This window comes from Typopeltis vanoorti, chromosome 4 (assembly GCF_054136105.1).
Source record: "Typopeltis vanoorti isolate ZY-2024b chromosome 4, IOZ_Tvanoo_1.0, whole genome shotgun sequence".
In the NCBI taxonomy this organism is placed as follows: Eukaryota; Metazoa; Arthropoda; class Arachnida; order Uropygi; family Thelyphonidae; genus Typopeltis; species Typopeltis vanoorti.
The window spans coordinates 56,754,050-56,778,759 of NC_143552.1; the positions used below are offsets into that span (position 1 = coordinate 56,754,050).

A 24,710-nucleotide genomic window follows, 5' to 3' on the forward strand; every position below is an offset into this window, starting at 1 on the left:
TGTGGCTTCGACTGAGATCCAGACCCTCGATTGCTCTATTAGCTTTGCCTCATAAATAGGGAATATCCACCATTTTAACTTATCTTCGCACACACCCGATCCTTATCATCCGACAGAGTCTAAAATTTAATCTTTGGGTAGTTTCGGTGATTTGCATGCTTTTAGTTTAGGCCATTATTAGAATTCCAAGCGACCAAAGTGTACGAAGGCTCAGAACAACCCCCCCCCTGCGCTCCTCCTTCACTCCCACCTTAATATAGTCGGTTATTCACATCGAAACGAACGGCACCACGAGACTGATGCCGGGGAGGGTTGATTGTGTGGTAACAGTAAATATGACCTATGACCCGATCTTAAGGACGAGCTGGTAATCGGAAGTGGCTCTTCGGCACACCTGCATGGAATCGCTCGGGAAGTTGGGAGACGTCACGAGAGTAATTTAGAGGGTCACTCTTCCTTTGCCGCAGTGTGTGTGTGTGTGTGTCGGTTCCGGGATTTGATTAATGTCCTCCATGAAAGTTGCGTTCGGGACAAGGAATGCGCACGTGAGGTGGAAATACACCCGAAGGGAAGAATTCTTGCAGCGAAATCGAACCATTGCAGGAGGGGGGGGGGATGTTTGTCTCGCAGAAGATCTGATAGTTAAAATAGGAGACCCGCAAAGGGTCATTGACGCCTCGTATTGTGATTGATATGCTGACGTATATTGTTGATAGAAGTAAATAACATTGTCGGGTATGCCGCACACAAACACGACTCTGTTTTGCATTTCTGTATCTTTCTGTTCATTTGCACTGAAGTCACGGTCGTAAATAATGCTGAGATCCTACTGACAGCAACCAAATAGAGCTATTTGCAGGTGCGCGTTAGATCGCTTTGTTTTCAAATAGCTCACTCAATATTCTTATTCTTTTAAAAAAATTATTTTAATGAAGGCTTTTTAGGCGTATTTGGGTTTCATAGTATTCTGACTTTATTAAAAGAAACTGCATGAAATTAAAAACAGACAACAACAACAAAAAACTTCCAAGGATCTTGTCGTAATCATTATCACTTGAATGTTGAATTAACTTCCAAGCAGAATATAATTAAAGGGTACCTTAGTTCAGCTGGATGAAATATCGAAATACTGTTGTTATTTCTACTGCCTCCCCTTAACAACATTATTAAAATTTTACTTTGCATCACTGCAAATAGACTGCGGAGGAAAAATTGGTCCGATAGGTGATGATGTTTGTGTCGGTGCAAGAATTAAACATTGCCGACAGTCACTGAGTTTAAAGTATCCTGATAACTTCTTAATTCTTTTCCGAACTTAGAAGTAACTAAAACTTTGTGTATCTCAGATCAGTGATAGACTTAGAGGAGATGGGATAGAAAGTTCTGGTATGTTACTGTGACTTTATGAGTTGCAGTTGGTCCTCAGAAGAATTAGTTTCAGGACTGCTTATTTATATCGACGGATAATTCTTTTTTGTTCTCTGTGAGTGTAACTTCTTTCTTTTATGAAAAGTAAGTGTGTTATTCTTATCTCGATGGAATATCCGGGTAAAGAAGTCATTTTTATTCATATGTAGCTTAAACTATTTGCATAATCACATTGGAAAAATTCCTTCAGAAATTGGCCAGTCTTAGACACAAAAATACAAATTTATGTAACGAATGGTTAAAAAAAAAATAAAAAAACTTTTATTGTTTATATGATATGTAAACTGATTAGTTTTATATCACGGAATGTAAGTTTTTATTATTTTCAAAATAATATGATGCTCTATTCAATAAACAATGCAGAAGCGGAGTAAACAATAATCATGAGTCGAGTCAGTACTGCTATTCAACACCATTTCCTGCGTGCATGCAAATTACATGAAACATACGTTCACAGGCTGGTTTGCTTTTCTAGAAAGAAAAACTTTTAATTTCCTTTGCCGACTGGCAACCTTCTCTTCGAAACAGACCTTATAAAGATTTTCTTCACATCATAGACGGAATTCGAACCCAGAGGTTTGCAATCAAAGAACAAATATGCCCCCCCCCCGGCTTAATAAGTTGTCTGTTTTTCGATCAGTATATTTAATAATTTCTCCTATTTTTAATCATTCCAAGGTCAAGCGAGATAGATCAATTAAAAAGTAAATAAATCAGTAGTAAGCAAAAGTACGCATGTGCAGATGTTTTGTGCAAATTTGCGACTTTCACTGTTGTAGCGAAACAGCTGTTAATAGTTGTTAATTCTCTTTCAACAATTGTTAATTGTTGAAAGAGAACGAAGGAGTGTATTATGTTATTCACACAGAGTGGCAGCTTTTGTGGTCAGAAATGCGTCATGTAATTTTCTTACTGGTCCTTGAGATGATCCGCAACTCGCGCTTACTTCCTCCCACACCATGCTTGCCCTACATAGCCTACCGAGAGGGACTGCAAATTATAATTAATGATAGCCGTGATATTATACCTCGGATTTTTCTGATTAAACTGATTTGTCGTGAGGAAGTAGGTCACAGCACCAAAAGCATCGTGCAAACCAAGACCGTTAGAAGATCTTCAAGGTCCGTCCTCATCAGCACCACATCTTCAGACCTATTTTGAACCCATTGGCAGCCTTGAATAGGCTCTCTTTCTAGTACACGAGTAGGTGTATCTGATCTTTAACCGGAGCTGGGCACCCATTTACTACTACAATGAAGACAATGGGGTACTGATGACCTTCGGTCAATGGTATCACCCGTATAAACCTTCAAACACGCGCTAAAGTCGAGGCTGACCTTTTGACCATCGACTCAATTTATCTTGTGGTATGTGGATAGAGTGAGTAGTCTCCGGCCAAAGAAGAAAAAAAGTCACCAAGCTCCGAAGTGGTTAAATCAAAACCAAAAAACTATCAAAAATAAAAACAAAAACGTATTGTTTAGTTAACGATGCTAAATTTGCCACTTTTTTAATGTCCAAGGTCCAGTTCGCATTTTTCCTTCACATTGCCCCTCCAAAATACAAGCACACATTGCGGATAGAAGGATATGTTGATTTTTATCGCGGTATCAAGTATTTGACTATAATACACCATTTATCATGCAGGATGTGTGTTACGTGCCAACTGGACAAGCACTTAGCATATCAGATCCTTCTGATTAGGCATTTACAAAAAGAATACTTGATTTCTTTATCTTTTCACCATTAAAGTAACTCTGTGCATCCAATAGAAACAAAGATAATTTCAGTACAAAGGGAGAGGAGGATTTTTCAGCATCTAAGGTTCAAGGCTAGGGGTGTTTGCTCTAACGCAAGAGGCGTATTTGCTTAGTACTGCTATAAATCACTTCGGAAACTCAGTATATTCCGGGCTTCTCAATTATATGGGAGCCACGGTAGCAGAGATAGAAACTTGAATTCCTCTGAGTAGAATTCAAGAATTAGCATCAATTATCTGTCTTAATTAGAAATCCGGAATTCTACATCATCCCGGAGAACTGTTACTGCCTCAATCGACTAACGGTAATCAGTTAGTAGATCCAAATCGAATTTGAAAATAGAACCATTAACTTATTCAATCAGTCCTTATAAGGACTGGCTTAAAGGGGCGAAGCAAGAATGCCTTTCATCTTCCCCGTTATCTGTAGAGGACAGTGTAGCGATAACGTGTTATTGAGCTATTAAAGCTCTGATCATGGCAGGAGGGTAACAGCAATAGCCGACCCTCAGTTAGAGCTTCATTAGCTACAGCATTGCCATCCATTACCTTCCAAGGGTGTTTATCACCGCATTTCACAGTCGATTCAACCTTCCTAACTCTCCTCAATTCAATCCATCCTTAAAAGGACTGGCTTAAAGGGGCGAAGCAAGAATGCTTTTCATATTCCCCGTTATCTGTAGAGGACAGTGTAGGGATAGGGTGTTATTGAGCAATTAAAGCTCTGATCATGGCAGGAGAGTAACAGCAATAGCCGACCCTGAGTTAGAACTTCATTGGCTACAGCATTGCCATCCATTACCCCCCTTCAATCAGTCGAACCTAAGTCAGGTCTCATATACTTTATAAATATAAGTAATAAAAAGGTGTATGAACTTATTATTAAAATTTTTATATATTTTAGAGCATTAAACGTTTCTATCTGCTTAAAAATTAAATTATATTTAATCAATTATATTCTTATTTAACGATTTATCTAAATTTAAAAATTAAAGTTGAAATGTCTTTTCAACTAGACCACTAGTATATACAGGCTTGATTTCATATGAATTGCCTCTGTATCCCATAATGCAAAAATATTTTGGGAAGGGCCACTATCCAGAATATATTCTTTATACAGAGTTTTTTTTTATGTTTTATAATTACATAGAGGAAATATTTTACCTATATGAATAGACACATGCACAGTTCCGAAATTCATTTTGTTTTATTTTCTTTAACAGTCAGTGGTCATGTTGATATTTCGAGAAGAAAAGAGTCAAGAGGATGAGATGAAAGCGTGGCAGTTCTGGCACAGTCGACAGCACAGCGTTAAACAGCGGATTCTTGACGCTGGTAGGTGTTAGTATTTTTTCTTTGCTATTTGTCGTGTCCTTTCAGTGTTAGTAGATAGACGATAATTAACATCGATATTATCATTATGAAATGCATTAATTATTAGAGTCATTTACTGATAATATCAAAGGCCTTATTTATTTTCTTCTGTGTTAAAATTCATTTTGGCACCAGCAATCAATGCCACGCCCAGATTTGTTGCTAAGCGAGGAACTCTTTGTGGTTAACAAAGGATTGGAAACCCTACAACCAGATATCACTAATGAAGGGAATTATTTACAACACTCATTAAGGATCCAGGGACTTGCTACTTTTTTGGGTAGTGCTTTGATTTTATTTCTTCGTCAACGCTTTATAAAGATTTTCATATTAAACCAATGAGATCATAAATTATTCGAGCCAAGGCTTATTTATGCAAACAAACATTTCCTTTCTGATCGTAGCAAAGCTACGATAGTTCTTTTATTTCGATTCTAGTCCGAAATTATTTTCTTTATTGTTCTTTTTTTACAATTTTCAACTTCAAAATGATAATTTTTAAAATCCAGCACTGTAAAAGAGATTAAATACAATCTCTAGTGAATAAAATTAATAGGAGTCTAAAATTCCTGTCCAGCATATAACTGCTGATTTATAACCCCCTAATAATCCTGTCAACATATCAGACCTCCCACCCCGATTTACTTAGAATCCAGAGCTTTTCATGATAAGTTAATTTCAAACACATAATATTTTAGTTTTATACAAAAATGCACCGAACAGAATGGTGTGCTAATTATTTTCTTGACGATTTCTAGATGACCTGCAATTTTTTTTTTTTTTTTTTTCTGTGATGGATTTATACAGCTACAGGGAAAAAGAAAACAGACGCAGGCAATCCTTTGACCTCTTAACAGGTCATTTCTCAGTTCTCTATCATTTTTAGCACCCTCAAGCATAAAGAGGTGTGGAACAATGACCTGCATTTTAATTTTGCTCGTGTCAGCTGTGCTGCTTGTGCCTCTCTGTTGGTCTTGTAAAATTCCTCAATTATAGTCGCCATTTCTCTCACTCTCCCTCCTTAACTTCCCCTTATTCTCTTGTGTGAAGGTGGTGATGTGGGGACCACCTAAACATCACTACTCTGCTATCAGTGATGCAACGGCGTCCAGTAAAATTGATCATTTTCTATATATAATCTTTGCCCGGAAGTGATGATTTTGAAGAGGGTAAATTATTTATAACCGAATAACATCCGGGTATAATCAAATAAATTTAATATAGAAGTAAATTTTGAAAATACCTGTATACTTTCGATGTTCAAATTTACATTTTTTTCTTCTTTTTTTATTTGCTGCTGATGGAATCATGACCAAGTATGTATCCTTTTGTGTCAAATTTATGTGTGATTTTATTGTTGTGTGTTAAACACACGCGCGCGCACGCACACACACACACACATCATTACAAAAATAAATAAAAAATAAATGAAACAATTTAACAGATATCTGGTGATCGTTTTGTAAAATATATTAAAATCAGCATAAACAACGAATCCAGATAAGTTCATTTAATAGGAATAATATTAAAAAAGCTAAAAACAACGTGAAAGCTTGATTTAAAAATCAACGCAATGATTTATTACCTTTATTAAGATTACGTATTTATTTACTTATTTATTTCTTTATTTTTATAATCTGATATTTTATAAAAATTTTAATTAGGAAAGAGTTTCTTAATTAAATAAAAAAAAAATCAGTTTTTTTTTTTTTAAATTTTATTTTGAGTCAGCAGTAGTATCTAATTATTGCCAGTTACGATGCGAGGGAAAAAACAAACAAACGAAAACTGGTCATGTGATTAGACTCTGGAGTCATGGATTGTTGCCCTTAGAAACAGGTGTTGGCTTAGAGATTAAGTTTTATTTTATTGTCATTTTTTTTTAATTTTTTTTTTTTTTAATATCGGCAAATGGGCGCGGGAATATCTACTGACCTACCTCACTCCTTTAAGAAGAGATTCCACACAACCTTTTTTCTTTCTTAAAAAAACTATCTTATCTGACCGATTTCAAAGAATTATAAATGCGATGTAACGTATGTAACAATACATGAAGAAAGTTTCTCTGTTCTTTCACGCTTCTAATTCTGAAGTTCTGCTCCACCAAATAAACAGAAACTTTTTTTCTTTGTTACTTTTTTATTATTTTGAGTGGAATATTAATGTGTTTTTCTGTTTTCTTTACAGATACAAAGAACAGCTCGGGAATTGTGGGCCAAATAGAAGAAACAACTCACAACGCCATATCTTTTTATTGGAGTCCGCTGGAAAGTCCGGCTAAGGTAAGAAACACAAAATGTTGATTAGTAATAATTTAATAATAATTTAAATCGCTTTCGAAACTGTCGAATTCTAGCAAATATTCTAAAGATTATTTGAATAAGCGTATTATTATTTATTTATTTCATTTGTTATTTTTAGATAAACATCGCTGTTCAGTGTTTAAGTACGGACTTCAGCAATCAAAAAGGAGTGAAGGTGAGAGAGAAAAAATCCATTTGTTTTATTTATTTTTTTTAATGTATGGATAGTTTGTGATTCTATTCATAGATAGAATATGAAGAGCTGTTATTACTGGCAGTGGGAAATGTATGAAAAGGACATTTGATTTGCCTACATTTAAAATAAATGTTGACCTCCAGCGGGCGGACTAGAATTAGTTTCGATAATCTTTTCGTGTTCCTTTTAGCCGTTTCTATTCTTTTCTTTCTTTTTTTTTATTTTTCTAAGTACAATGATGATGTTAAATTAGAATGGGTAATCTATTCTTGAACGGGGTAATTATTGACACATGTTAACGCGCGTGCTATTTTTAAATCCAGACCGATACGAAATCAATCAGTCGGGATGCCAACAATGCATTTAATATAAACATAACCTTTTTTTTTTTTTGTATGTGTGTGTGTGTGTGTGTGTGTGCGCGCGCGCTATTTTTTCTTGAATTATTTTTCAAACCGAAGAATTATACTAGAAAGAGAATTCTTTACAGAGGCAAATAATTAATGAAATTGAGATCTTATAACGTATTTCTTATATTTCGAGATAGAACATGCGCCGTGCAAGTCTCTGTCGTTTGTTCACCAGAGTGTGGGTTGTCTGTAACATCGTACAGTTGGAAATAGGATGATTCATTAGATTCAGAACTTGGATCGCAAGCGGTTTACGCAAATCCAAATAATTCATCAAGTGTGTTATCCGGTCGGATTGACTTTTACTGAGAAATCCAGTTTGTGGGAGACTAAACTCTTCCACTTTCGTATAAGACCAGAAAACTTTACGCATGCTCTTCTGGTGCTTTGAATCACCCTGGTCTTTGTACATGTTATTCTTCTCACTTCGTTACGACGATGGCAGTGTTAACAAATTATTATGAACCCCTAATTATCAAAATATGTAATAATAGGGTAAACCTCATCAATATTATTCACCCTTAAAAGACTTCCTGAAGTTTTTTATTTCCTGTCAAATAACCTTTATTTTAATTTTTTTTTTACTGTTTAATTATTTATGAATTAATGCCATCCTAAGGAGATATAGTGGCATTATATTTCTTATATATTTCACCTTCCTCCATTTTTTCGCGCTAAACGTCATATCTGATATTTGCTACTATTATTGTCCAAGTTCTCTGCCTGGTTCGTTTTTTATGCACCACCAATGGTGAATATTTTACAGACTGTTCGCCCCCTATTTGCATCCTTTGCCCTCAAACGCATAGCTTGAGGAATTACCTTAACAGAATACAAAACCATCCCTTAAACTTTGCCCCGTAATTGCACCGTCATTCTAATCCACCCATAACATTATTTTCCCTGTTTGCCAAGAACGAAAGACATAAAAAAGCCTCCTTTTCCTTAGAGATGACGAAGTAAGATGGATGGGCAAATCATCTTCCCACGTCTTCCTTCTTTCCCAGCTTGATTTACATATGCATGGCCACCTAGGCATATAGATGACTATCCGAATCGCTAAGGTGGAATGTCACTTAATACGGACATTTGCGACGTTTCTTCCTCGTCTGGCTTTTTTGTTTTCACTAGTGAAGGTTAATGTCATTCTTCTTAATTCAAAATTTTATCAGGAATTTGGCGAATGGTTAGTTGTACTCAAAAAAAAAAAAAAAAAGCGCAGTTTTATTGTCATGCTTTTTCTTCCTTGTAGAGTTCGATCACTCGCTCTTACACTCCTTAATGAGATAGTAATAACCTCTTGAATATATGCTAAATATTTCTGAATACGATATTTAACGATAGATTGCCGTTATGTTTCCATGGCAACAGTAGGTTACGCTTTTGATAACTCAGTGGTTAGATGAAAAAAACTTGAGTCCAATTTATGCCACAAATTGCGAATAAATAAAATAATTAGCCCCTATTAGAGTTAGAAGAGCCAGTTCCTCAAAGCACATCTAAAACAGAATCAAACAAACTCGCCTCACAGCCTCGAGCCACTTCGGTAATCATCCAAATAATAACTGGTATACATGTTCGGTTATTTTTTTAAACTTATATAACAGACAGATGTGAAGCAGAAATCCACAGACTTATTTAACAGTTAATACTTTTTCCTTCGTTTATTATGAACTTTAATCTGTTGATCAAACTGGTTGTTTCCATCATCTGGTCTATCACTGTGCCTTATGAGGTTCGTATTACCATCCCATTGTTCCTCTTTGTACACTATTTTTGTGCGCTTCGAAGCGCTACTAGAAATTTCTATCACTCCACAGGCAATAGGGATTGACCCAGTGAATGTTTCCTGTTTTTCCTTGAAAGCTAGACGAGACTCATCTTCCTGTATTTCTTTACCATCTTATGTATTATTTATAGCTTTTTTGGAGACAGACATATTTCAATTCTTTGAATTTTCTTTCGTACGTTCTTATCGGACACTATAATTACAGTTTATGTCAGCGTCCTTCTCCGTAAACAGTTGTACGCGAACATCGTGAAGTTGGGATGAAAACAGGTTGAGATGTGCAATGACATCTGGCAACTGCGCTGAATTCCTACAAAAAAAAAAAAAAAAAACCCGAAGGGGGGGGGAAATGGGGGAAATTAAAAGATTACCGCAGGTGAATCTTTGGAAAGACAGAGCTAAGTATGGCCTCACACAGAGAGATGTGTCAGTTAAATGTAGTTGTCCTTGTCGTCGGCCATCGCAGAGAGGAGGTAATTAATGATCTGTAAGTAAAATGTATACTCTCAAGCTCAAGACTGATTTCTTTCCTGCTGTGAATTTTCTCTTTTAACCTGTACGGTGGTTTCTCTTCTGGACTCATCAATCACCTTTATTTTCATTTCATTTCACTTTGTCAAGCCTTAGCCCCTTATGTTTTGTTTTTGAAAATGATTCTCCGTTTATTAGCAAGTAATATAGTTTCTTCCCTCCTTTATGAATTACAGATGCGGCTTTTTGAACTAACATTAGTTCCGTATAATATGATGGTTCACAAACTCTGTACTCAATATTCCCAATTACTTACCTGTTATTTTTTTTTATCTCATTTTAATTATTATAATTCATCATATTCAGGATTCTTGTAATCATTTATTTATTTTTTGTTTTAAATAGCAACAAATAATTGTTTGAAAATCTTGTCAACTGCTATTTTTTTTTTAATTGTTCAATACTCGGGAAGTTTTTTTTTGATCCTTTGTTATAAATTGTGAGCGCATGCTCACATGCTACTGCTAGCTTGTCTTCCAACAATCAGAAATAAACATGCACGTGACAGCATCTATTTCACGAGATTATCTATTGTATTTCATGCAGTTAGTGGAGATGAACACTAGGTGGTACTGTTATCATTGTACTAAAAAGAAAAAAAAAATCTATTTCCATACGTTATATTGCGTGCGTCAATATGAGTCGAGTTATAAAAATTATCATGAAGAATGTTATATCAAAAAATGTGCGTATCTGTGCAAAAGTAATAACTTTGCACACATGTGCGCATTTGAAACAACGCCACTTCTGTTGCACAAATATATGGTATCTGAGTCATTTATAATTTACCTAACTCATTATTAGGTGTGGTAGCTAAACAATACTTAGCAGACGTGAGGAGTCCATTCTCACGTCTTGCATTCTGTGGAACCCAACCCATTGTTTCGTAAACGGTGACTTGCGTTGGAAAGAAAAAAAGTACAACAAAATCATGCATTTGCTGGTTATTTTTTCCTAAAACAGGTTATCCAAGTACTTTTTTTTTCCTACTTTTTTAATCTCTACATGCCTTCACATACTGACGTACACGAGATATTTAAGACCTGTGGACTTTATTTCCACCTTTTGTGAGGAATTTTCTAAAACAATGGAACACTAAGGAGGAGTTCTTCATGGGCGAATCTTTCATTGAAATATTGCTTGCGAAATGCCACGTAGAATTTCTTGGTGGCACTTCTAACTTTTACAAGAAGTCACGCTTATTTAAAGTGATACACGCTAAAGTAATACAATTTAAATTCTAACCCAAAGCGATTTTTTTTCTTTTCTTTTTATCTTTTTTTTTTATTTTTTTTATTCTTTGGTTCCATACTGGAATATGTGTTTAAAAAATCCGGAAGACGAAGAATAGATAAATGCAATCATTGGTCGTTTTCATCAGTAATAACGTGGCTACTTAAAATAATTAAAAAAAAATATCACGCGTCCTTTGTGTGACATTTCCCACTTGATGGGGCATTTCAGGAGTTGACAAGCGCATACAACTTCCTAGCAGACACAATCACCAAATTGACGGAAGTTTCAAACTCTTCACCAACTCAAGACGGTCTCCTTGTCCATTCGCACTTTTCTAGGGGGAAATTCTTCGCAAAAGGAAGCCGCTGTCTGTTCTCCCCCCCCCTTCCAAACAAAAAAAAAAAAAAGAAGCAGAACTTCATTAAAAATTATTAATGAGACTGTCGGCTTCGAAAACAGAGATTAAAGGTCATTGACGTCAACTTGTCCGACCACTTCGGAACTAAAAACTGTCTACCATTCAGCTTCTTCACATCTCTTTCGCTACCCCCCCCCCGTCCCAGTCCAACTCCCCGCATCCTTCATCTTCCCCAAATCTTCCTGTGTCATTCCGCCAGTTCATCATCAGCATGCAAGACAGTGGCTCACCTTTATATCGCTTGAGGGGGGGTAGCTCTCCGATTCGTTGTATCCACGCGTCCCTTTACGTTCTGGAATGTAACTTTCCTATTCGAGACCTGGGTCGCCACGTGCTCATACTAGACCTTAGGTTACATGAACGGAAGACGGAACACCGTACACGCCGAAGATAAAATTAAGCAAACTTGTGTATTTATGAGTGATCCCCCCCCCCATGGAAAGTGGACGAATCCAAATAGGGGAAGAGGCATGACATATGATCATTTTACCATTCTTCAAGATGCTCAAAGAGTTAACAAAAAGAAAAAAATATTTTATTAAAGCGAATTGATTCCTCAGGAAGATTCCATTAACGTGAGGGGGGGGGGGGGGCGAAGAAATTATTTAGTGCCAGAAAGAATCCATTCAAAGGCACTTTTCATTTTGAATAAAATAAACTGTTCATTGAGATATTTTAATAATGAGGTTAATATTTAATTGTGTGCGTTGTATGCTTAAAGCGTACCTCTCGCGTATTCAGCGCAATATTAATTATCCGAGTGCGTTTCTTTGGTCTGAAAACAACGTACTAAATACGTCCAAACAAGTGTCTTAGAAAACCAAGAAAGTGTCCAAGTTAATATATTGTTATTGTATCATACTTTTCTGTCTTGAATTCCAAGATAAAGAATGACCTCTGGGGATGCCTCGTTCGACCTGTAATACTAAAAGATGCAAGTCCCACTTTTCTGCTTTGAGGTCACATTTAGTCATTAATAACGTTCCTAATTCGGAATTCTGAAGGCGATTTTCAAAGCATTAACTCAGCCGTCATGGCTGTTATGGTTGGAGCGTACCAAAGATGGCAGATATTTAAACTCCTGGCTTTATGACACAGACATTTTTAAACCGTTGTGTCATTGTCGACGGGTGTTCTCCAGAGAAGCAGACGAAGTGATTGCAACCGACTTATTCTAATTGAGTCTGGATACGATTTGGATTAGACAAATTGCTAGTTTTCTTGAATAATTCAGTTAGAGAAAACATACTCTAACTGAAGACTTCGTGGAATTTTTTTTGAGGGGGGGGGGAGTTTAAGATACCCCGTCCTTATTTGAATCAAATAAAAACTTTCGTTCTTGACATCCCCCACCACTAGTAGAGAACCTAGACTGTATAATATAGGCTTTTGAAATGAGATCAGACGGAATAGGGTGATTAATCCTTATTCCCGTAGTGTCCTATGTCTGTATATTGCGTGAGTTCTTCTAGCCGGTATGCCTGTTTTACTGGTTGAAAAAAAACAACAACCGAATTTACGGGAGTAAGAAAACCCTTCCCCCGCCGTATGAGAGTTGCTAACTCACCTTCACATAAAAACCATTGAAAAAGGTCTCCTTCGCCTTTCAGACGGGATTCGAACCCAGGTTTTTTCAACGAACGAACATCGTCGAAACCGATTGGACTACGGAGACTTCGTCAACATATACGAGTTCATACTCAGAATGTATCGTAAAAGGGCTAAGTGCCATTTTTATAGCAATTATGATTTTCCTCGTTTTGTCTGTGGCGCTATTTTAATTTGGAGTTGTGTTGTATTTCTTGTTACGCTAGTAAAATGATTTTTTTTTTATTTTTAAAATTCAGGATGCTAATGCTTAGCAGGACGTGATGAGGCTTAAAGTGTTTGAATAAGATGCGGTAGGAATTAACTCTGAAAGAATATTGCGATCAATAATGACAGAATCATCGATTTCTTGAAGAAAATATCTGTGACATTAATTCTCTCTTCGTCAGAAATGTACAACGGATACTTGATTCCATTTTAAAGACACTAATAAGCAAATGTAACGTTGTTAGATTCACAGAGAAAAACTTAACGGTAGGAAACCTCGATACCAGTGTTTCCCCAAAGTGTGATACGCGCACTCCGAATGATACGCAAAAGATCTTTAGGGGATACGAAGAACTTTATTTTAATTTACTATATATTTTTTTCTTTTTTTTTACTTTTATATTTTCCCCCCATATTTCACAGATAAGTATAAATGCATTGTGTATTTAATTTTTTAATAACTAAAAAAAATGTGCCTCTTGTCATATATCGACGGACCTCCGTTAGACCGCATCTGGCTGACGGCACGATCCAATCCCTTGTTTCGACCTGTTTGTATTAAAAGTTTAAATTCAAATAGTTTGCACTACGAGGACGGAACTCTCCCCTAAATCACTTGTATCTTAAATTGCATTGTCCTAAGACTGTTTCACCATTATTGAGGTGCATCAGCACGTTTAAGCGTGTTTGTGTCACAACGGTCTTCTTGACGAGAAACCCCATCCATGCAAATATTAAAAATTAAATACCATTATAATAATTCTTATTAGAATGAAATATTATTATAACTAAGTTGCCATTGTCTGAAAGGGGATAGGTACACAGGCGGCACTGAAATTTTAAGAGGTACGCGGGTATTAAAAGTTTGGGAAGCACTCTCTATACCATACGTCATTGGATCGTTATCTCAAATACAAAATTATCTGATTCGATCCGGTACAGAATATTAAATTAGATGCTGATTCATAACATCAAAAATAAGATGAGATAAACGAGGAGGTGGAAAAGAGAGGCTAAACGTCTTTCAATTTTCTTATTGGAGAACTCGTCTTAATCAGTCCCAAATAATGTCGCTCAATTCCCGGATGTCAAGTTAATAGCAGTGAAAAAGCATTAAGTATGAGCAATAAACCTCGAATTAAAACTCTTTCATCTAAGATTTAAAGTAGTCAGCAGTTGTGAATGTCCTTAGACAAGCGTCTGGTAAGATATCGCAACCTCGTCAACACCCTAAGTTTTGTTAATCTGTGTCACATTTCATTTCTAAAATGGGTTGACATCTGCTGTCGTTGTTTGTTTCTTTGATGTCTGTGCATTTTAATTAAAATTTTCACCTTCCTTTTCTTGTATGGTGATACGTGGGCGGATAGTCTCAGATGTTTTAAATCTTATTTAGTTTTTCGACAAGAAGGATGTGACGGTAATACCATCTGGATCACTAGTGGAAGTCCTTCGAAATAATTTGACTTAAGATACGACAGCAGTGGCCTTTAGGATCGCTTTTCCAATGATTTTAGCTTGTCTAAAATTCAGGCCAATCAGATTATACTGCAGATGACGTCATATTGAAGTTTAATTAAGCAAACGACAATATAATCATGACTCATGATCTAAATAAAATATCGCTAGAAAATCTGAATAACGTATGTCTCTGTTACGTTGCCATGGTTACGTATTCCAGGGGAAGACCAGTGTAGGAGAGCGACAGATAACAATGATTGCTGTAATAATTACTTAATTATTCATTTAATAAATGCTTTTATTGTGATATTTAATGATAATTTTTTTGTATGCTTATGAGAAATTTCAAATATTTCATCACGAAATGCACAAGGCGAGATTTTCAACGCATTTTTTACAACCTCAATTGCCTTTCTCCCGATCTCTGTTAAAAAAGGATAACTTAAAATGAAAAAAAAAAAATTTCGCTATTTACCCCCTCCCCAACTCCAAACTCTTTACCTTATCCTAAAAATCGCAGCTGAAATTTGTGAAGACATTTAGTAACATTAACTAAGGGAAATCCATTATAAAACTATCACAGAGTTCTCATTTCTAGACAAGTTTCTTGTAATGATAATATGTAATTTGTAGCCACACGAACATCCATTATATCAGTAAAGAATGGGGAAATAATGTAGCCTTCTTTGACCTTGGCAAAACACTGTGTGCGAGGGGTTAGCGAGAGGTCGCCTACTAGACTGTGTGAAATGTGTGTGATGTAGGAAGTTGAGGGTGCATCCCTTAGGAAATTATAGCGTGTGAGTAAGATGAGAGCATGACATTGGGGTGCAGGATCTTGACGAGGTTGTCGGCTTATATTATACATATTAAAATTTTGCATACATCTGTGAAAGAGGTCAAAAGTGATTACAAAAAAAGAATTTACGATTTCTTCAGGAGATTTTTTGATAATTGAAAGTACAAATATAATTTTTTTCTTTATTATTATTATTATTATTTTTGTAATTATTTGTTCCAGATGTCCCGTTATTTTTTGTTAATCTGAGTGATGAAAGATTGTAAACTAGTTCAGGGGAAGAACGTAAACAATTCCTTGAAAAAAAAAACATTTTAAATAAAGAAAAAAAATGAAAGAAAATAAAGGATCCATAGACGCGCGCACACACACACATCGGAGAATTATTTAGCCGTGTTACAGATATTACACCAGCACAAGTGTGCGCAGGAGTTTATCAATGCTTGCTCATGTATGGAGATCGAATATCTTCGGCATATACATATTCGATCTTTATGAGTTTATTCTTTTTGGAAAAAAGATTTATCGATGCATCAGTTTTACTCATATATAATGAAACAAAGGCGCAGTATGAAAGGAAAGATTTGTAAATTTGTTAGGGAAGAAAAATAAATTTAATAGGCGTACTGTATAGAAAGGGTTAAGGGCGTGCAAATACTTTTGCTACAGGGAATGTCTTAGTTGTTACTCTCTTGTTATAATAAGTACTAAGACTCGCTGCAGGCACTAAAAATAAACAAGACTAGAAAACTGTAATCAACTTTTATGATCCCATTTGACCTTGGAGTATAGACAGGTATTAAAAAAAAAAGTAAGCTGATCATTTCGAAATCACGTGCTCGGAACGTGACTAATAAAACACCTAATAAAGTTTATATCTCTTTTTGCAGTCGGTGATAAGAAGCGTATTTATTTTCTTTCTTTCTTTTTTTTAGGGTCTTCCTCTACATCTTCAGATTGATACGTTCGATGACTTCAGAGAAAACAGTCCTCCGGTTCATCGAGGCTACTGTCAGATCAAAGTCTTCTGTGATAAGGTAAGAACGAATGAGGAATGGATGGAAGGTTTTTTTTTTGTTGTTGTTGTTGTTGTTGTGTATGGCGTATATACAAATATGGTTTCGCCACCTGTTTCTTTAAGATTAAAATGTTGCTTGCATCATCCAATAGAATAATTAAGTGGATTACCTAAGTTAATCCCCGTATGCTAAGACAGGACCGGTTTAGATTGGAAAATATTTTAATTCGTCCTGAATGACGCTGCATTTTCACGCACCTTTTTTTTTTTTTTTGATTGAAAACACACAGAATCTAATTTATTACGTTGATATTTAGATAATATGTGAAATTGGTAATTTTCCATGGAAAAAAAAAAAGACGATAATTTTTTCATAGAAAGTGACGAGGTTTTCCCATAGAAGTGATTATATACTATGGAAAAAGTTCATGTTGCAAGTTCCCACGTCCGATGTCGTATTTAAATGACTCTCAGATGTGCTATGAAGGCAGATCATGCCGGTGCAGGTTAAGTGCTGGAATCACACATTTAGCAATGGGGATGGCGACGGGGAATTGCAATAATAACATGTCGCAATGTTTAAAGACTTCACTGATTTTTATTAATGGCTGTTACAGAGTAAAATAGCCTGGGTGGTTATTCCCTTCTTACGACCATATTCCCCATCTACTACCCTCCCCCTGAAAAAAGGCACCTCTAAGTAGGGGTCTGGCTATTTGGAATTGTCTTCCTATCCTACGGCTTCGCAGAAGACGACAGATGCAGTAATTTATAACCCCGTTAACCTGTGATTACTTCGCTGTGTTGGTTGCCCTTCTACCCCCGAAGGCTCGGCCGTTGGACTTGTTCGTCTTAATAACCCCAGTGACCGTGTCGTGCAAGAAGTGACATTAACATGGCAAGTTTGCCTGGCGATGTGTGTCACGTTCGCGACATGATGAAATGTCGCAAAGTGTCTAGATGGCCATTTGTTCGTCTGCATGGTAGAAGCTGCTGAGGTTGGCACATGTCTGGGACATCCTTCCAGCTCGATCAGTCATTCAACACATCGGCCGTTCAGCAGAACAAAAAGCATCTTAAGTTAGATGGACGGATGCTTTCGGCATGTTTTAAGTGAAAGTCGATGTAATCAGTGTCGGCTGAGATTAAGAAAGCCAAATTTTTCTTTCTACACCACATGTCCAAAAGGAACTCAACACAAGCAAGTTAGATTTAACTTAGCCATAATAACTTTCTTTGCTCGTAATTCCACCAAGGATAGTCCTGTGTATTATTCTGTGAGAGCAGTACATTAATCTTTTTCTTTTCCTGTTGTCTGCAGGTTTATTTCTAGACCACCCTGAGAGTTCTGCTATTCTTCCTTCTGGCTTTTTTTTTCTTCTTTCTCCCACTCATTTCCTTTGTTCTCTGGCTCTTTCCTTCCTACCTTTGTGTGCTACTTGCGTTCTCATTACCGGGGGGGGAGGGAGGGAAAAGGACGTTTCCTCACACATACTTCCAAGTGTGTGCATGTCATCATCACCTAAAGAAATTCATAGCACGTTAATAAAAGCATATCAGTAATTCTGTACAACTGGAATATCGTGTACAATGGCTGCTTGGACACTGGTGTTTATCATTACCGCTTATTATTACTATTACAAGTCTTATTGAAGGATAGTTAGGCAGACAATCAGTGAAAACTAATATGAAGATTGTATTTTACGTGTTAGGTGATTTTTTTCTAATGCGATGCATAAACAATACCCTGATTGCTGGAGGTCTTGAAATGGTTTTAAAAATGTACGTTTCTTGTCTACGGTAGAGTTCTGCATCATCTAATCCGTAGCCCACCCACAGCGGGCTAACATTTCCCATATGTTTAACTTTCATGGGTATGATTATCATTAAAAAACATACAGTATTCCATCTCGGTCTCTCCATCCACATAAGGTATGTTATCAACAAATTTAATAAACCCCTGAGTCTCGGCAGTATAAATGATGAGTCATTCCTGTATCGTGAGAAATCCTCATCTGCCGAAAGAGGTTTTTTTTATTTTTTTAAATTTTAATTTCTGTCTTTTACAGTAATGTGAATTTTTCAGACTTCGTATACCGATATATACTATGCCGATCTTTTTATATTTTTATATTTTTTTACTGTAATCCCACCCAGAAAGGTTTATATCTACAGTACATTCATTCAGTGGGTGGTCGCGGGAAATATTTTCATATTTTTGTTAATTTTATATGTTTTCTTTATTTTTCATGTGGTCCTGAAATCTTCCTCAGGAGAACAACAAATGAACCTTTTCAAGCCAAATTAGACCTCTAATAAGTGAAGTAATGGTCTCACACCGCACGATGAAATTCATCTCCCAACTAATCACATCCATGCCCACGCCGAGATTTGAATTTGCACGATTGTCGAGAGGGTACGATAACCACTCAGCCGATAATTTTTAATTTATCGCATTCTGTCGCACTCCTGAAGTATTAATTCCTCGCTTTTCCATAATAGAAACAAATCGCTGAAACTAGATGACACCGTCGCCAGTTATTGGTTTATATTTGGCAGGACTGTGTATATTCATATTGATTGCTAATTGAAAAATGCGATGACCGATAATTATTATTGATGAAATAAGTCTAACCGCTATCATTGTTTGGCTGTCAGTACCATAATTTTTCATTAGGATAATAAATTAGGTGTGTGTGCGTGTGCCTTACTATGCATTAGGTGGAACAAACAAAGACTAGTAGCTCTCCTCCGGTTCAGAAACTAGGCGGCACTCACCCACATACCTTTGACAGCTACTTCACACCTGGAAATCGCAATATCACACCGGATTTTTTCTTTCTTTTTTTACGTCGTTATTTCGGCTGGTGAGCGCGCAAATTTCTTTAACTAACACACGCCTTCTTTTGAAAGATAGAAGAACTGCGTAGAATATTACATGTCATTAACCTACTTTCCGATGTAGATAACAATGGGATGTGTTTTGCATTCTTCTTTCGTTTTTTCGTGTACAAACAGACAATGTGCACGATGGAGAAAAGGAATCCTCCCTTGTGGAATGGAGACGGAGATGAAAGTAATCTGTGGATTTCGCAAACTGAATTGTAGGGCCCAGTCAGAACGAAGGAACCTTACAAAAACAGATAAAAAGCGAATCGTATTAGCTTTGTTTACAAATAAGCTTATCTCCCAGATCAAACTGCATTTCTCCTTGTTAAATTAATCCTCTGACTTGGAATAAATTTCTTCCCACCTGAAAAGAAAAATAAAATGGATAGAATCGGATTAAACTATTACGTCGGCATTAACAATTCCAACTCATTTTAATTATCTTTCAAGTATCTTCGAATTTTTTATATATAATTTAATTATACTTCAGGTTTTCAATTTTTAAAATGTAATATCATCATGAAAAACGTTTCAATAATATCACTTAATTGCGTTTAATTATACTTCCTACAGTTTTAAACGTAATATGAGAACACCGGGTAAACATGCATGCTATGTATTTTTTTTTAAATTTTCGATATAATTATATATCAACTCCCCAACACGAGCTGTCACTAAAACTATAACACAATGCGGGAAAATCGTTAGGGAGAAAGAAAGAATCCGTCACCTGAAAAGCTGATGCCATATTCATGTGAATAACTATTCCAAACAACAGAGAGATAGAATGACCAAGAGGACGAGAAATCGGTGCGTTAAGCTGTAGCCGAACCTTTTACGGATGCAGACCTAACATATATCCGTTTTCTTACATGATTAGATAAAAATGGGGAATATTGATGGCGGTTTGGCGGAGTAGTGACGATTAAAATGTTATAGCAAAAAATCTGTAAGAAAACGATTGGAGGAGGACTGTCAGAGAAGGTATTCGCTAAGCGGATTACTCTCCCCCGCATAGCATTGAGCATTCCCAGTGAAGTTCCCAACACACCACCTCAAATGTGAGAAGAGTATTCGAAGATCGGTCGGATCTGGTACCCATAAGGTGTTAGGAGCCCTAAAAGGCGAAAACTCGGTCCTAAACGAAAGAGGCAGACCAGGCCATGGACGGATGTGCTCGCTCCAGGAAAGCTAGATAAGATCCAACCGAGAAAATTGATCTTGGTAGAGAATATAAGGAAAAGTAATTGGAAGTAAGATAAGATTCAGATATCACAGATTTCACTAAACGAAGAAGAAGAATGGAATGGAGTGTCGTGTAATATCATCAGGAAAACTATGGATGTAGGATTTGTGATTGGTGACAGAAGGTCATTAATTTAGGACAAGAAGACCGTTGCTGAAAGCACAGGATCCTGGGGCACCTTACCATTCACAGAGGAATCTAATGAAAGGACACCATGGCACTCAAAGTACCATGGGATCTGGTGACACAGTCACAAACAGCAGAAGGGAGATCCTGAGATAGTAGATTGGTAATGCCGTCACCTTAGTTCTCACTGAGGTGAAGGCAACGTAATGATAATTTTTTATGATTATATATCTAATTATCTTACATTTTCCTTTACTTTTGAAAGTAACATTATGATGCAAAATTATGGTTTTCCAGAGATATGAAATAAATTACATTCATAAACTATTCTTTCTAAATATATAAAACAAAAAAAAAAAGAAAAACTTTTTTTTTTTGTTTTATATATTTAGAAAGAATCTGCTTTTCTCTTTAATTTTAATGCAATATCTATCTGTAGACAGCACTTGAGAAAATTTTGCAAACTAATCGAAGATGCGAGTCTCTTATTGTTAAAGAATTCTGAATATAAATAAAACCAAGAGTCGCAGAAATTTTTTTCTTAATTAAGTAGTGTAGCGAGTCACTGACTTCTCTTATTACAAGATGATGTGGTCAAAATTCAAATTCCTGTAACTCCGGGTCTAAACTAAATACTATTGGTCAGTCACTTCTAATCAACAGAGGTATTCCATGTCAGATTTTGCCGTTAAATCCATTAATAAAAACGCTAGAGTTTTGAAAACAGGCGAAGAACAACCAAAAAAAAAAAAAAAAAAGAAAGAAAGGGAGTTGGAAATTCGGGTTTTTCATTTCACAAACGAGACAAAGCTGCCTGTGAACATGCATAACACACGAGAGATCATACTTAGTCCTCTATAGTCGTAGTTGCTTCAGCAACAATTCAGTCTAAATCAGATCTCTCTCTCTCTCTTTCTTTTCTGCACTGTACAAGTTTCATCCTTCTACCCATTTCAACCAAATTCTGAATATCTTTTGTCGTACATCGCTGAAGATCTTTTGAGAGACTCAGCTTAATCAGACTAAACTGAAGAGATTAGAGAGAGTAACATTCTGTATACATCGCTACTATTTGCATCATTCAACCGATTTTGTCAATTTATTCCTCGACTGATTTACTTATTTCATCTAAAAATATACGTATTTCGTTTAAAAAGACATCGCAAATAAAAAAATTGAACGAACGGTGGAGGAAGCTGGAGGTTGGTTGCAAATCAGAAGTGGCTACTTGTTGATATTATTATTATTATTATTATTATTATTATTATGTAATTGTTGTGGGTTTAATTTTCCTTTTCAAATCGAAATACCGAAACAAAAACAAAAATACGGTATTGACATTATTAAAGATAATAATGTCAATACCGTAGTCACTTCTAAATTGAAGACAATCTCCCGTTTCTAGAATACTTGACTCGCTTCTTTAGGGTACGTTTTTTCGTCTTAAATGAGATATGAATTATACAGGAGGAGATTAAACCCCTTCCTTCTTTCGAAACCCTAATCTTCCTTTCAATTTTTTGGCCTTTCGTAAGTTTTCCGTCACGTACTTCCCATATAGGACATGTAAGAACTAAGCAGATCAGAAGGGTAATGTGTGAGCCTGCAGCCCCATGCAGAGTTCGGGATATTCACCAACTCCTGACCTCTACATTGTTACATTTCACTGTCACCAAAGCCTGTTCCAACCGTCATGAGTTCCCAACAGGAGACGAAGCGTGCATTATGTTATGCTGGATTTCTACATCAACTTCGCTCTTGACTCAAAAATGAATGCGGCTTAATCAAGTGCATTTTCACACACCGTCATTTTACCAATAGAATCGCTGACCCCCTTTAATAGTTCGTAATCGTCATGTAGGGCGTTCCCTACCACTTCGGTAAGATGTCTTAACGAGAAGCCAAAATTCGTTGGCAGGTTTAATCAAAATGACTTCCCACTTGCGTTCTCCACAAGTGGGCAGGATTCCCCACGGCAGTTGATCCGTCGGTCGCCCAGTTCTTAAAATAAAATTAAATAAAATGTTCCTCCTGTATACGCTTGTCGTAAACACCGAAGAAGATCGTAAAAGTCAGTCGCTTGGTTAAAACCAAGCAACAACTTCATTTGGCCGTTATGATACGCCACAGGAGTTCTGGAAGTTTGTGTTTCCTCTCCTGTAGCGACGTCTTAAGTAATAAATTTTAAGCAGGTTAGGATCGAATTTTATGTAAAGTCGTATCAACTTTAACGATCGCCTATTCCGTTTCCGTTGATTTAACCTCTAGAAATGATTTAACCTACCGAAATATCAGGAATAATCACAGAAAATCTAATCTTGCACTTTCTGATACAAGATTTGTAGCGAGATTTATTAGTGGCCATTCTTTGAATGAGAGTATTTCTTGTCACAAGTAGTTAGCTTACATTAGTACACGTTTGTTTAATGTTAGGAGACCGCTGTATGTATGGTCGAAATATTCTGAGGAAATTCATAGACTTCTTAAATGAGCTGTACTTTTAATCTCATGTTACTTCGAAAATCACAGCTTAGCTCCCAAGCCTATTAATATTTGTACTTTTCGCTAGAATTAAAACATTTATTCTAGTTTAAACTGGGAGAATACTACGTTAAAAGTGAGTTGGATAAATGGTCTCTGCGCTACTCCATTGTATCGGTAGACGCTCTCAATAACCACCTTCTAACAATCAACAGTACGCAGTATATTTTTGTGAAATAAGTTTTATTATTTTACAATTACAATAGATTTTATTATCTCGCGCAACTCTGATTACACAAAACAGTGATATTTTCTTAAAACAATTATCGTGTATACAATCAGAATCATTCTAAAAAATATTATATTAAGTTGTTCAAAAGCCTCGGTCAGATGACAACTTGCATCGTTCACACGCATAATGCAGGTCAAAGAACAAAGGAACCTTATGTCACGTTCTAAGAGAACATAGTGGGTGTGGGACCCACTTTTATTCTAACCCCATAATTACTTTATACTCAGATATTGCAGTAAATTTTAATTATTTTGTTTAAATCTTTATTAGAATTTTTATAAAAAAAATTGAAGTCAAGATTATTCCAAAAAAGAATATTAATTTTTTTCTCCACCCACAAACTTGAACTTACTGATTATAATGTAAAGTTTTAGACAGAAGCAATTTAACTTTGGAATAACATAATATGGAACTTCACCGGGAAGTTTTATATTTTGTCGAAAAAGCTGTTGGAGAAATAACGACTCTGCTCATGTAGACAAACATCCAATTCAATTACTGTAATTTTCTAAGCTACAACTATCTAGCTTTTAATCTAGCAGAAAATTGAATCTCGAGATGGCAAATTAGGGAAAATTACAATTCTGAAACAATAGGCGTCCTCTTTCTTCATTGCTATGTTTCGTCATCCGTTTCACTGTGTCAATGTGTCCTTCTAACAGATTGAGTGACGTGAGAGACCCATTAAAGGAACACCTCAATATGAATAAAACTTTCTTGCAGTTCGTGGAAGGATACGGTGACTCCCATTGACTTACATTACTGTGTGGGATATCACATTTTTGTGAACCATATGAACTAATCCGCTTTATTTGTTCATAACATGCCTACTACTTTTACGACTTTTATGCAACTTATCTCAATAATAATAAAATTATTTATTAGAAATAATAACGTACTTATTATTTTATTCTCAATTTAAAAATCATTTTTTCGAAAAATTGAAATATTTTTTAAAATTCTTAAAATAGATTATCTACCTTTAAGATTTTCATATCATAATATTAAAATTAATGTAATTGATTAGAGCACTAAAATGGGGAGGGTGGTCAATCGACCGTGAGATGCGGTGATTGATTCATTCAATCCAATACCATTGGAGGGTAATGGATGGCAATGCTGTAGCCAATGAAGTTTTA

At 35.9% G+C, this 24,710-nt stretch overlaps 1 protein-coding gene across 3 annotated transcripts in view; it reads left to right on the forward strand.

The window, feature by feature from the left end:
* The window catches only part of LOC150107325 (protein grainyhead-like), a 185,120-nt gene that overhangs the window by 118,261 nt on the left and 42,149 nt on the right, over positions 1 to 24,710 (forward strand). For 2 of the 3 annotated variants that reach the window (XM_090391810.1, XM_090391812.1), the window contains exons 7-10: positions 4,411 to 4,528; positions 6,749 to 6,843; positions 6,983 to 7,039; positions 16,455 to 16,556. In XM_090391810.1, coding sequence (XP_090247936.1) covers positions 4,411 to 4,528; positions 6,749 to 6,843; positions 6,983 to 7,039; positions 16,455 to 16,556 — 372 coding nt within the window. The remainder of the gene's footprint in view (positions 1 to 4,410; positions 4,529 to 6,748; positions 6,844 to 6,982; positions 7,040 to 16,454; positions 16,557 to 24,710) is intronic. The other variant, XM_090391811.1, reaches the window with a different exon arrangement.